Source organism: Larimichthys crocea, chromosome XIII, assembly GCF_000972845.2.
Source record: "Larimichthys crocea isolate SSNF chromosome XIII, L_crocea_2.0, whole genome shotgun sequence".
Lineage (NCBI taxonomy): Eukaryota > Metazoa > Chordata > Actinopteri > Sciaenidae > Larimichthys > Larimichthys crocea.
The window spans coordinates 11,114,449-11,128,943 of record NC_040023.1 but is presented as its reverse complement, the minus strand read 5'-3'; the positions used below and the strand labels follow the sequence as shown (position 1 = coordinate 11,128,943).

The 14,495-nt window shown below is 40.4% G+C and overlaps 1 protein-coding gene across 2 annotated transcripts; it reads left to right on the top strand.

The window, feature by feature from the left end:
* Nucleotides 1–4,498: 4,498 nt before the first annotated feature.
* Nucleotides 4,499–10,481, top strand: LOC104931890 (inner ear-specific collagen). 2 transcript variants are annotated; one of them, XM_010747004.3, is made up of 5 exons: nucleotides 4,499–4,537; nucleotides 6,165–6,504; nucleotides 6,701–6,781; nucleotides 6,880–6,960; nucleotides 7,057–10,481. In XM_010747004.3, the coding sequence occupies exons 2-5, from the start codon at nucleotides 6,168–6,170 to the stop codon at nucleotides 8,004–8,006; spliced, it is 1,449 nt and encodes a 482-aa protein (XP_010745306.1). In that variant the 5' UTR covers nucleotides 4,499–4,537; nucleotides 6,165–6,167; the 3' UTR covers nucleotides 8,007–10,481. The 2 variants fall into 2 exon arrangements, with proteins under 2 accessions (XP_010745306.1, XP_027142446.1); XM_027286645.1 differs by having other exon boundaries at nucleotides 4,501–4,537; nucleotides 6,225–6,504.
* The last annotated feature ends 4,014 nt before the right edge of the window (nucleotides 10,482–14,495 follow it).

Below are 14,495 nucleotides of genomic sequence, written 5' to 3'. Positions count from 1 at the left end.
ACATGCAATAATGAGACATGTATGTCCACAGATGGTAAGAGGGAGAGGTGGGGGGAGGGTTTTCGTTAAGGGAGATGTGAATGCATCTTCAACCAATATTGTGCCTGGCTAGGCATAACCCTGGGGGGGTGGAGTCCCCCGGCAGTCTAATCCTATGGCAGCATAACTAAGGGATGACCTGAGCCAGCCCTAACTATGAGCTTTATCAAAAAGGAAAGTCTTAAGTCTACTCTTAAAAGTGTTGACCGTGTCTGCCTCCCGAACCCAGAAAGGTAGTTTGTACCACAGAAGAGGAGCCTGATACCTGAAAGCTCTGGCTCCCAATCTACTTTTGGAGACTATAGGAACCACAAGGAACCCAGCATCCTGAGAGCGCAGTGTTTTAGAGGGGTAGTAAGGTATTATGAGCTCTTTTAGATATGATGGTGCCTGACCATGAAGAGCTTTGTAAGTAAGGAGAAGAATTTAAATTCTATTCTAGATTTAACAGGTAGCCAATGCAAGGAAGCCAAAATGGGAGAGATGTGATCTCTGATCTTGGTTCCTGTCAGAACACGTGCAGCAGCATTCTGAATTAACTGCAAAGTCCTAAGAGACTTATTGGAGCAGCCTGATAACAAAGAGTTACAATAGTCCAGCCTTGAAGTAACAAATGCGTGGACTAGTTTTTCTGCATCTTCTTGAGAGACGATGCGTCTGATTTTAGCGATGTTACGTAAGTGGAAGAATGCAGTCCTCGAAATTTGTTTTATGTGGACGTTAAAGGACAAATCCTGATCAAAAACAACTCCAAGATTCTTTACAGTGGAGCTGGAGGCCAGGGTGATCCCATCTAAAGTAACTAAGTCTCTAGAAAGAGAGTTTCTGAGGTGTTTGGGTCCAATTACAAGAACTTCAGTTTTGTCTGAATTTAACATCAAAAAATTGTAGGTCATCCAACTTTTTATATCCTTAAGGCATGCTTGGAGTTTAGTTAACTGATTGGTTGCATCAGGCTTGATCGATAAATATAATTGGGTGTCGTCAGCATAACAATGAAAATTGATAGAGTGATTCCTAATAATGTTCCCTAAAGGAAGCATATATAAACTGAATAGAAGTGGTCCTAGTACAGAACCTTGTGGGACTCCATGACAAACTTTGGTATGCAAGGAGGATTCATCATTGACGTGAACAACAGACGTGATCTAAGAAATACGACTTGAACCAGCTTAGGGCGGTTCCTTTGATGCCAGTTTGATGTTCCAGTCTCTGTAAAAGAATTTGATGGTCAATGGTGTCAAATGCAGCACTAAGATCTAACAGCACAAGTACAGAGATGAGTCCTTTGTCTGATGCCATTAGGAGGTCATTTGTAACTTTGACTAATGCGGTCTCTGTGCTATGATGCACTCTAAATCCTGACTGGAAATCCTCAAATAGACTATTGTTATGGAGAAAGTCACAGCTGATTAGCTACAACTTTCTCAAGTATCTTAGACAGAAAGGGAAGGTTTGATATCGGTCTGTAGTTGGCTAAGACCTCTGGGTCTAGAGTGGGCTTTTTAAGAAGAGGTTTAAATACAGCTACCTTAAAGGACTGTGGTACATATCCTGATAATAAAGACAGGTTAATCATATCCAATAAAGAATGACTAACTAGAGGTAAAACATCCTAAGAGACAGGTTGACGGCTTAGCTGCAGAAATGATAAAAGTTATTTGATGAAGGTTGATGGGAGAAAAAGAGTCTAAATACATATCAGGTTTTACCGCTGTTTCCAAACTTGCTGTATCAGAATGCTAATAGTTTTTTAATTTTATCATTAAAGTAGCTCATGAAGTCATTGCTACTTAGACCTAAGGGAATAGATGGTTCAGTAGAACTGTGATTCTCTGTTAGCCTGGCTACAGTGCTGAAGAGAAACCTGGGGTTGTTCTTATTCTCCTCTATTAATGAAGAGTAGTAGGCTGCTCTGGCATTACGGAGAGCCTTCCTGTATGTTTTGAGATTATCTTGCCAGACTAGATGTGTCAGGCCGGACTCAAAAACAGGACTCAGGCGCAGAGGTGTCAATGAGCTTATTTATTGAATAAACAAAAACCCTCGACAGAGTGAGGCTAGGACAGGCTATGAAAACAGGCCGAAACTATGGAAAACAAAAATCACTCCAAAAGGAGGAAAAAACTCTAAACTGCTTCATAAAAATTATCAAAATCACTCACAACGAGGAAAATCAAAAGGCTGCAAAACACTAACTGAAAATCTCTTCTGGGAGGCTGAAAAACAACTATACTAAGCACAAGGAAACAAATGGCTATACTAAGAAATTTACAACAAAAAATCACTGAATCGAGGCAAAAAACAAAGGAACAATCACGCAACAAGGCTAAAGCTGTGGACAGGCAAGAAAGAAGGCTTAGGTGATCAATCTTAGGATGAAACACTTTGGCACAAGACAAAGGGAGACGCAGACAATACACAAGGTAATGGGGAACAGGTGGAAACAATGGATGGATGCCGTCTCTCCTAATCAGACCAGGTTTTCCCCAGAAAGGTGTCCAATTGTCTATGAAGCCCACATCGTTTGCTGGACACTACCTCGACAGCCAGCAGTGAAATGACGACATGCGGCTAAACATGTCATCACTGGTCACATTGGGGAGGGGTCCAGAGAAAACTACGGAGTCCGGCATCGTATTGGCATATTCACACACCGAGGAAACATTAATTTTAGTGACCTCCGATTGCCGTAACTGGGTGTCATTACTGCAGACGTGAATAACAATCTTACAAAGCACGTCGTCGTCGTGAGAGACATTATTACTGTCATTATTGCTACCATATCTCCATCACAGTTTATAGTTAGTTGATGATTTGCTGCTGCTGTGCATCTGTGTCTCTCTATCTCTCTCACAGGTTCCACTGCTACTGTAATTATTTTATCAGTTATTGTAATTATTTGTCATTTTATCAGTCATTGTAATTCATTGTCATTTTATGTAATTATACAATATGTCTCTGTTGATTTGTTCTGTATACGTGACATCTATTGCACGTCTGTCCGTCCTGGGAGAGGGATCCCTCCTCTGTGGCTCTTCCTGAGGTTTCTTCCACCTTTTTTCCCTGTTAAAGGTTTTTTGTGGGCAAGTTTTTCCTCACTCGAACCGAGGGTCTAAGGACAAAGCGTGTCACTCACTGTACAGATTGTAAAGCCCTCAGAGGCAAAATGTATTTTGTGAATTTGGGCTATACAAATAAAATTTGATTTGATGATATATATTCAGCACTTGGGGAATTCTTTGGCTGTGATTGTTTAGTAAGAGCTGTATATGGCACCCATCACCTGGCTCAGATGGGTGTATCACCTGGCTCAGGTGCCCTACATGACCACACTATCCCACACCCGACCTACATGAATCCTCTCATCCTAATTCCCAGGACTCAGTCCTAATAATGTTAACGCCTAATAACGCCTATAGAGTGTTTTTGTGTGCCGTATCTGGTGTCGGCCTTCAATTGGCTGAGCTGGATGGTCCATACAGAGAGGGATCACTGTTACACCTCTGTATTATCACTACAGCCTCTGAAGTCCTAATCAGGTCACCTTACACATGAAAGAGAGGCTCAAGAGTGGGAACCAAAACCAGCTGAATTCTCTTCAGGAACCAGCTGTGAAGCTGGTGTCAAACTGGAACATCCATCTATCTGTTAATCAATCTATCTGTTATCACACGGCTAATCAAGCTTTGTCCATCTCTCCTAGGATATGCTAGTTTGTTCTAGTCAAATTTTATTACATGTCTGAAATTAACTTTACTCATTCATTTTTTCCTTATTATGTTATTGAAAACGGATCTGCTGACAAAACACCTGAATTTACCATATCCTGTAATGTGAACTGTCTTTCATTCATGTTAAAGGAGACATGATTCTATAGAGTTTTACAGCTCAAGTACATGTATTCACCGGTTTACAGCTTATAAACATGTATTCACCATTTCACAGCTTATAAACAACATGTATTCACCGTTTCACAGATAAACAACATGTATTCATTGTTTCACATGTTTTAACTGTTTTATAGCTTCATGGGACAATATAGTCATCTTCCTCTGGTTGCTGCTCCAATGCCATCAAATTTATTTATTCTTAGTAGCTACTTTCAGCTATTGTCTGTTCATATTTTTCTAACTTAATTTTACAAATTTATTGTAAAAAAAAGTTTTATCTATGAAATGTTATAATAAGGTACAGGGAATTTTCAGTGAATGTAGACACAACAACAAACACACTGACGTGTGTGTGTGTCTGTGTGTAAGAAGTAGGTTGTGTTTTTGTGTTTTCTTTTTAATACATAATTTGACCTCATTACAATAAAAGACTGGTGTCACATCACAATGCAAACACACACACACACCTATACCTACACCTACCTGTGTGTGGGTGGAGCAGCATGTGGGTGGGGTCCAGGTGTTTTATTAAAAGCTAACAGGTGAGTGTTCAGGTAACGCAGAAACTTCAGATGTTTGAGACGCTTTAAAGAGTTGATGATTTGGTGAGTGACACTCTGATCTTTTCATGCATTTTATATAAAAAATGTTAAGAAATAAAATGTTATATAATCATATTTGATTATGTATTAATTGAATTGCTAATGAAATGAACAAACAAAACTAATTATTTTCAGGATGACAAACATAATATTTAAAAACTGGTTTAAAATAAAAATTAATCATCAGAATGTGTTAACATAATAATAATAATGATGACAATCATGAGCAAAAACAAATTTTGACTCTATAATCATAATTTAATCTGATTTTTTTGTTCTGATTATTTTAAAGTTTTTATCCTGATCTTACAAATTCATCAAGTTTGTTTATTTAGAAGAAACGTCACAAAAATCTTTAACAGAAGGAAAACTTTCCTTTATATTAATGAAAAAATGTGTTTCATTTATTTAACTTTCATTTACATTTGCAATACATTAAGTTATTTAGCAGATCTTCCAATGCTACTTACAAAAAAGGGAAGCAATCAAGGTAAAATATGCGTGTGACGAGGACATGGTAGTGCAGTACTAGAGGGGGACATGGGACAGGGATGCCCCTGATCTGGTAGGAACTCGAGGGATGTTCCGCCAATGGGGAACAACAGAGCAGAGGAGAAAAGTTTGGATTGTCCTGAGCGTACGGGTGGCAGAGCCAGGCATCATTCATTGGTGGGGGTAACATACGTCTGTATGAGACATTCATTTCAAACCTCTTCAAAGTTCTCCAAATAGTAATATGAATCTGAACGACAGATAGTCACCAATAATCATCATTAATAATCAATAATCATCTATGATAGCTGACTGAATATTAAGAACAGACAGATTTATTAATTAAAAATACAATATAAAGTGTTTCACTTTGTTATAAATCACTTGCTAAAATTAGAAAGATTCTGTTAACTATTCATTGATCATCAGTCAGTAATCAATCATCAATATCAATGTAATATTTAATATGAAATTTAAATTAATTTGGTCATTTTGATTTAAACTGTTTTGATGTCACAACAGTTTGAAGATGAAATGTTTAAGAAACAAAAAGTGATTTAAAGCATTCAAAAATGATTCAAATGTGTTTTTTTTCAATCTGATGAATTTCTTTTTGTTATTCAACAAAAATGAACGAAAAGTGTCAATTGTTTGATAATATTAATATTCATGTTTTCCTTATTTGTCTTACTTATTCATTCTGATTTCATTTTAAACACTGTTTTTAGAAAAATATTGATGAATTCTTTTTTTAACCATGAAGAGAATAAAATCAATAAAAAGTTAGGTTAAAGATTAAGAAAGAAGAAGAAAATAAAATAAAACTAATTGAGATGAGATGAGACAAACATGAAAGATAAACATAGATTAATGTTAACATGTGTTTAATTTTTTTTGTGTGTAAATATTAAAATATATTAAAGTTTCATGTCGTCATATATCAACTTTTTTTTATTATGTAAAGAATTTATGAAAACCATCCTGTTGAAAACAAAACTTTGTCTAAAATTTAAAAAAATCTGCTGTGAAAACATGACATGAAACATCAGAAAATTAATAGAAATTATATCACCTTAATGACAACTTTAACCCGGTGGCTGATGGGAAAATGAGGTGAAATTTGTGTCCATCTCTGCAGACAATGCCGACCTTTCTTCTTCACTTCCTGGTGATGGTGGTTTCCCTCCCTGTTGTCAAGGCGAAGCCTGAGCCCATCTCTGAGGACACATGGCAGCCATCCAACGATTCTCCTCCTACCTCTTCCGGTCTGACCTTCGATGGCCCTGGACGCAGTATTTATCCTGTGATGGAAAACATCACAACAGGGCCACAGGCTGGGGACCTGGAAGCATACTGCCAGATGCTGCTGCTGTCTCCGGTCCTGATCCCCCAAGACCAGATTCCCTGGTACTGCCTCTGCACATACTGCCAGAGCAGCCGGGGCCCCAAAGGGGACCGGGGTGACCGAGGACTGCCAGGTACAGCAATTCACAAAGGGCTATATATGTAGTAAGACCTGGACTAACATGTTCCAGGAGATAGTTTCAGTCCAGGGCAGATATCTGGTCTGATGGCCCAGAATCAGAAATGTGTTGATCTAATTATCTGAAATAAGAAATAATTAACAATAGAATAAGAATCTAAAATCTGAATCTGTTCCTGTGTCCTTGTCAGGTAGTCCAGGAAGCCCTGGAAGAAGAGGGATGGTGGGGTTCAGAGGTCCTCCAGGTTTTGTGGGCAGACAAGGGATCAAAGGTAAACAACTTCCCATCATCCCCTGCTCTGATAACATAAACTTGATGTCTCATTGTTCTTTCTGCTGCTGACACTGTGTTGGTGTGTTTGACCCTCAGGACAGAAAGGAGATGACGGTCAGAAGGGAGACCAAGGATCCCAGGGTCTTATGGGTCCTAAAGGGGATCGAGGCTTCAAAGGTGAGTGACTCAGCATCCCAGGTATAGGTGCTTTCATGTTTGTGGTCCAACAGGATTTCAGTTCAAGCTTCCGACCTATCTTTTGTTGTTCCGCAGGTGACAAAGGAGAACAAGGTTTGTTGGGACGTCCGGGTGATCCGGGTCCGAAAGGAGATGATGGAGTCTGTCCAGATGCCTGTGAGTCCAGCCAAGGTCCACCAGGACCACCTGGTCTGCCTGGCTCTGTAGGAATCAGAGGTCTACCTGGCAGCCCAGGACCTGTAGGGCCCAAAGGCATTAAAGGTGACATGGGTGATTCAGGTCTCCCTGGTGTCCCTGGATCTCTGGGTGAGAAAGGAGAAACAGGACCCCAGGGGGAGTGTAACTGTACAGACGGGATAGATGGGAATCCTGGGCAGAAGGGGGACAAGGGAGATAAGGGAGACCAGGGACAGATGGGGCTCACAGGGCAAAGCGGTCCACAAGGTGATAAGGGAGACATGGGGTTGATGGGGATGATGGGTCTTCCTGGTCCCTGCATGCCTGCCATCCAGTCAGCCTTTTCTGCAGGACTGATGTACAGTTATCCCATGCCCAACAAACCTGTGGCTTTCTCTCACGTTTACTACAACATCCAGGGCAGTTACGACCCCAGCTCTGGCATTTACACCGCCCCTGTCAATGGCACCTATGTTTTCAGCTACCATGTTACAGTCCATGAACGAGTCCTCAAAATTGGCCTGTTCCATAATTTCTGGCCAGTTGTCAAAAATACAGACCCCAGCTTGCATGGGTCCACCTCTCAATCAATCATCATTCACCTGTCCCGTGGGGATAGGATGTGGATTCAGGTTAAGGATACATTTAGTAATGGCATGTATACCAGTTCAGAGTCCAGCAGTACTTTCTCTGGCTACCTCCTCTACCCAGACACATGTGATATGGCTTTAACTAGAGCTCCCATCCCCCCAATGATCACACCTGTGGATGGATACAGCTGGGGCGATGACCCTGAGTCTAGCACCGCCAAACCCCAAACCTCACCTGCTGGTGGAGGATCCAATTAGCTTCATTGATGAATAAATGGCTTTGGTCACCTGTAGAAGGTGCAGTGCAAAATAAATTATTTTAGACCACTGTAACACGTTACCCATAAGATGTTTTACACCAACCCACCAACAGACACAGCATCAGGGTTAGTCCAGTCTTATCTAGTCTAGACCACCACGAAATACAGATTAATCAAACTGTAAGATTAACTTTTCCCGAATAAAGACGATGTCATTGAACCAACATACTGTCACTCATAACTCCTCAATACTGCGGTTCGGTCAGTGACCCTGCACCACGTCCAAAATCCTGTTACTTTCAAAATAAACCACGAGTGGTTAACCTTGGGAACCTGCCACATTTTGTTGAGGTTTAGGAAAGGATTGTTACACTTACATATCTGACATAGCTTTAGTATATTTTATGTTACATAAATTATGTAACATATAAGTTATGATTTCAGTCAAGCTGCATAACTTGGGAGAAGTTATTAAGAGTTAAGAGTTTTGGTTTTGCACAGGACATGAACAGTAGTCTCCTGGGTTCTTTTTACCATGTCACCTGACTTTGATGACACATCTAAACATTAAGGGGCACAGGTGAGTCTGGTCATGATGCTCAAGGGGTACCACCAATCCTCTGAGCATATAAACGATCAAACTGCATTATTTCAGGAGTTGGGAGTAATAGGCAGCCTTGAACATCATCATCCCCTAGTTAAGTTCCAGTTCCGTAAGAATAAATCTCCACTAACCAGACTATCAGAACATGAACCCCTTTTAAGTGCAAACAAACACATATTTGCTTTGATGCAGGTTACTTGAAGTGTCTTCACACCTGTGTTGTTTGGTCTGGTTGAATTGGACTGTTCCCCCTTTGGTAATATTCACCTCAGCAGATCTGAACACAACAATCAGACCCTTTACAGGAAGTGGTCTCATTCAGGTCACAAATAAATTCTGGAACAGCTTGTTTTTGGTGGTAACGTAAAGTGACCTAAGTCTGACCCACCAACTGAGAAAGTACGTCTGTAATCAGCAAATGTTTTGTGAGCTACATACTAACGACAGAATTGTGTTTTCTCTAAACATGTCAAAGAAAACATACTAAAATACCAAATCACAAAATATGTTGATACTTAATCTGTTAAAGGTTTTCACAGGTAACTGGGTTAGGGTTAGGGTTAGTCTCTTCTGCAGAACCGAAGAAGCCCTTTTGATGAAAGGCAAAATGTCTTCAATAAACCTAGAAGTCCAGTTGATACACCATACTTTGGCACTGACCTGATGACTAATAACCTTCATGGACATGTTGATACTGAATGTATCAGGATCTCTGATTATGTATTGCATTTGTTTTCTGTCTGCTAACTACAGCTTTGACATTATTCCTGAACCCAGGACTCTGGTTTCAGTCCTGCTCTCTGTCATCAAAACTATGAAAACAATCATGAAATAGTCTGTGAAAGTTCTCAGTCATCCAGGTCATTGTTTTTTGAGAAGAGTTTAATCTTGGTCATCTAGACCTGGTTGTGGATGTCTCCTCCAAAAGTCTTCTCCTGTTCATAACTGATGTCCCCAGTTTGAACTGTGTAACATACAGACGTTATTTCTCTGAGACAGAACCTGTCTTTGGTATAAAAGGGTCAAATGACTGTTGAACTGTTTGTTTGCTCCGTGATTCATTTTGATCTACAGGTATGTAAACCAACTGATGAAATCAGCTGAAGTGTTTCTGTTGTGTCTGTTTCAGTAATGATAGTTTCCCTGTCAGTAGAGACACAGCTTTTTTATCATGACAATCTTCTGTAATAACATCCTGTTAGCATGATTCTGTATCTTTCATCTCACCTTAGCTCTTTGTATGTAAACTTGGACTCTAACAGTCATTTGATGATCCCTGACACTGATTCTATACAGTGTCGGTGTAAACCAATACACCGCCTCACTTTAGCTCCACATTGTTTCTGCTGGGCTGGGTTTCCCAAAAGTATTTCGGTTCTCTCCTTCAACAAAGACAGAACTGAACATGAGTCTTGACACATGTATTTTGAAGTCCATCACGCCCTGATTAGTCGACCATGGCTGCTTCTACATTTTCATAGACGGGAAACAGTCTCAAACAACACCAAACCACTTTGGCTTTCTCCCTGATATCTGATGAGCAACCTAAACTCACAAATTTAATTCTGAGCATCAGACGGCCCACAATTCTGAGAACACGATAAAACCTTTTGTGCACAAGATCCAAGTCTGATATTTTGAGCTTCCAGAGGCTCGTTAGTTTCGTTTTAATTTTTTTCTAGATTAGATTTGATTTCATGATTAAATTAACATTAAACTATCCAGAGGTTTATCTTCCACACTGTGATCTATACTAATGTTAGCAATGACAGTTAACTGCAGAGATTAACTCACCTTGATCAGGTAGACATTTTTCACTCTTTAATGTTAGACATGAAATATCGTGTTTGTAAGAAAAAGCTCCAATAAAACGTGAAAGAAAAACTTTAAACTGTTTGTATTACTGATTCAGTGTTGATAATTGATTTGTTTCATAACTCAAAACTCATCAACTCTGATGGCAATCAAAAACAAGACATGAAGAAAAGAAAATTAAAAATGTGTTGCAGCATAAGCTGTTGAATTAGAATTAAATACAGGTTTGGTGTAGGCACTGGAGGAGCATCACCCGGTCGAAATGATGTTGTGATGTGGTGGTGGTATAAGACCCAAAAATGCATAGGAGCTGACTCAGAAGTAGAGGGCGAAGAGCTGGAGTCATGATGTGGTGACAATCTGGCATTGAGCATGCAGGAGGCCAGCCTCTAAATACTGCTCGGGAAGACGATGATCTGATGCAGGTGTGTACAGTCAGCTCCACAGCCACCCAGCAGACCACACCCATCTCTGCAAAGAGAGCACATAGAGCCCAACCCCTAGCCTCAACACACCACAGATGTATAATTTTGAGAGATCTGAAGCTGAAAAAGTATTAAAATCATAACATTTTGTGCCCCTTTGCATGGTGGTCCGGCCCTCACTTTCTGTTGCACCATGAGTTAAGCTGATAGCTGATAGTTCAGAGGTGTAAGGTTCCTGAGAATTTAGAATTTAGGGGTAAGAATGGAGAAAAGGTCCAATTCAAGTTTTTAGGTTTACAATTGTTCTGTGTGTAGTGCAGTATGTACCCTCCTAGAACTAGCTAAGCTAAAGAGAGTCCCCCCCAGGAATACCCAGGACCAGCCGCGACAGAGCGCTGCCTTCCCAAGTACCCCAGGAGAAGGAAGGAACCGGGCCAGCCGTGTGAACACTGCCTCCCGGAACCCCCAAGACTCCCATACTATCCCAAAAAGCCATTTCCTGTGCCCCATACACCGCACGACTCCAGGAAATGCTTCTAGACTAAGCTAAGCTACACTCGCTAAGCTATTCCCTCAGCAATTTCCTGTGTTCCATACACCGCACAACCCCAGGAAATGCTGCTAGTCTAAGTCTAGAAGAGTGCTCCTGTGTCCCATACACCGCACAACCCCAGGAGCTACTCTGGTTTCAGATTGAACAAACCCTAGGAACCTCAACCGTTGGGCCGATGTCCCCAGAGCTCCTCATAAAAGATTTTTTGAGATGAGATGATGAGAAGAGCTTACCCATCAAGTATCTCAAAGCATCTAGAAGGATAAATAATGGCTATCTCCCTGCCCGGTGTCTATCCTGAAGAGAGCCTTCACACTCATGGTTGTGGAAAAAACGATCTTTAAAGCGATATTTAAACCGGGGTTGTTTGGTATATTCTGATAGAGAACGATTAGACGGTCGTTTTGATGTATGATATGTGACTGTGTGATGAAAATTGGGAAAGTTATTAAGAAAAAACATTCCTAGTGTTTTTGCAAGGCATTCTGGGTGATCCCGCCGTGCATTTTGGTCTGTGAGTCCCGTTTTAGGGATTTCATGTGAGTAAAAGACACATTTTGCGGTAAAAAATTAGATATTTAGATAGTGGATTTTCTCCCCATCGATTTGATGTATCACATCATGGGGTTTTGAAAGTATGAAAAAACGATGTTCTTACCACAATGCATTCTGGGTAATGTAGTCACTGCAGCTCCCCAGACAAGTACCCTCTTTCTGGTTAACCTAGGGCAAGATTGCAGTAAAAAATTAGATATTTAGATAGTAGATTTCCTCCATGGTTTGATGTCCATATCAAGGGGTTTTGAAAGTGTGAAAAAAACGATCTTTAAAACGGTGTTTATACCGGGGTTGTTTGGTATGTTCGGATAGAGGATGATTAGACGATCGTTTTGATGTATGATCTGTGCCTGTGTGTTGAAAATTGGTCAAGTTATTAATAAAAAACGATCATATTATTTTTGCAAGGCATTCTGGGTAGTCCCGCCGTGCATTCTGGTCTATGAGTCCCGTTTTTTAGGGGGGGATGCCCTGTGAGTAAAGGACACAATTTGCGGTGAAAAATTAGATATTAAGATAGTAGATTTCCTCCCGATCGATTTGATGTATCATATCATGGGGTTTTGAAAACATAAAAAAACAATCTTTTTGCCATGATGCATTCTGGGTAATGTCATTGCAGACACGAAAAGTTGGTCGATCTTTTTGGGAATAATAATTATTATATTTATTATTATTATTTATTATTATTATATTATATTATTATTATTATTATTTTTATTTTAGATCATTATAGATCTTAGTTTTCTAGTAACGATTGTAGGCTGGCTCACAACACTCGTACCCTCTTCCTGATTGGTTGAGGGCACAGTTGTTTAAATAAATGCATATTCATTAACATTAAACTAGGTTATAAATCCCTAACAAACTGTAGATTATGGTCTCCCAGTGATGATTATGGGCCAGCCCGCGAGACCCATCCTCTCTTCCTGATCAATTGAGAGCAAAATTGTTGAAATATATAAATATTCAAAACTATTGATTTACGTTTCAGTTCCTTAATAAACTATTCACACAACTGGTGAGATTTATAGATCCAGTAACAGTTATGGAGTGGGTTAGGGTTGAGGTTAGGTGAGGGTGAATGAGAAAAGCCTGGCGTAAGCCAGGCTTTTATAATGCACTGGCCAGACATGTGACTCCCCCTCAGCCAACCAGGTGTGTCCTCAGATCCTCCCCCTATGTCTCAGGCCTCTCTCCGTAACCCCGCGACTCAATTAAATTCAAATAAAAACACCAGACATCTTGCCTTTGTGTTATTTCAAAAAATTACACTTACGTGTGTTTGCTGTATTTAGCTTTTGTGTACTGCTGTTTGTTTACTCTGCCAGGTTGCAACGTTTCGGATCATCTTGTCCTTCATCAGGCGCTGGTCAGAGTATTTTTCCTTCCTCTAGGTTTGAGGTAAGTATTTGTTTTAGGTTTCGAGCACCCTCCTCTTTCTTCCTTCCCTTCATTTAAGTTTCTTTTATATGAGCACCCTCCTCTTTTCTTCCTTCCAGGTTTAGGTTTCAGGTAAGTGTATTTTGTTTAGTTTTATTTTTTCCTTTTTGTTTAGGCTTCTTTCTCCCTTTGTTTAGGTTCAAATTTTGCCCTCCAATGAAAAAAAAAAGATCTTTAAAACGATGTTTATATCGGGGTTGTCTGGGTTAGGGTTAGGACATGGAGAGTGGATGAGACTCGCGGTGTCGAGGCTCTATGCACGGGCCATCCTGTTCTGGTTCAGGTGAGTTCTATTTGAGATTGAGACCTTTTGGAAAAATTGTGCCTAATTTTTTGATCCATTCTCTCTCAGCTCGGGCTCTCTGTGCGTTGTCCCAATTTGGATCCCTCTGGAGGACTGTGGCTCGGACAGACGACCATCCATGGGAGACAAAATGGCTGACAAGGGGTGTGTGTGTCTCTCTCCCCGTACGGATGTTATATCTGTGTTGGGTGAAGCGCTGGAGGAGTGTGTTTTTGGTCTCCCCGACATATTGGAGCCCGCAGGTCTGACACTCAATCAGGTAAACACAGTTTTTAGAATGGGGATTTCCCCGGGTCATAGTCTTAAAGACCGTTTTGTTTGCATGGCTGTGTATCCATGTGAGATGTTTAAAAAATTGCCCCTGACCTCTGGGCTTAGAGCTGGCCAGTGGTTTAATTTTAGCTTTAACCAGGTGGTCTTGGAGATTTTTATTTTTTCTAAAGGCTGCTATAATTTTGTATTTTTTCAGGTGTTCCAAATTAATGATTTTGTTATTAAAATTGTGTTTTATTTTCCTGATTAATTGTATTGCAGGTCTGGAATACGTGGTGACGAAAGGGAGGAGCTCCCCCGTCTCTGTCGGCCGTGGCTCCAGGAAGGTTTTGAGGGCCTCCCTTCTGAAGGAGCGTGCATAACCCCTGGCGGCTAACGCTCTGAAGAGTGTTTTTGTGGCCATCATGAAATCGCTCTTGTGAGTGCAAATCCTGTGGAATCGTAATAATTGTGATTTTAATAATCCTTTGTAGGTATGTTTCGGATGGTGGCTGTTTTTATGGAGCAGAGCA

Coding starts and splice junctions, on each gene's coding strand:
- LOC104931890 (XM_010747004.3), top strand. CDS start 6,168: ATGCCGACCTTTCTTCTTCACTTCCTGGTGATGGTGGTTTCCCTCCCT. Junction 6,505..6,700: donor GGGTGACCGAGGACTGCCAG/GTACAGCAATTC, acceptor TGTCCTTGTCAG/GTAGTCCAGGAAGCCCTGGA. Junction 6,961..7,056: donor AGGGGATCGAGGCTTCAAAG/GTGAGTGACTCA, acceptor GTTGTTCCGCAG/GTGACAAAGGAGAACAAGGT.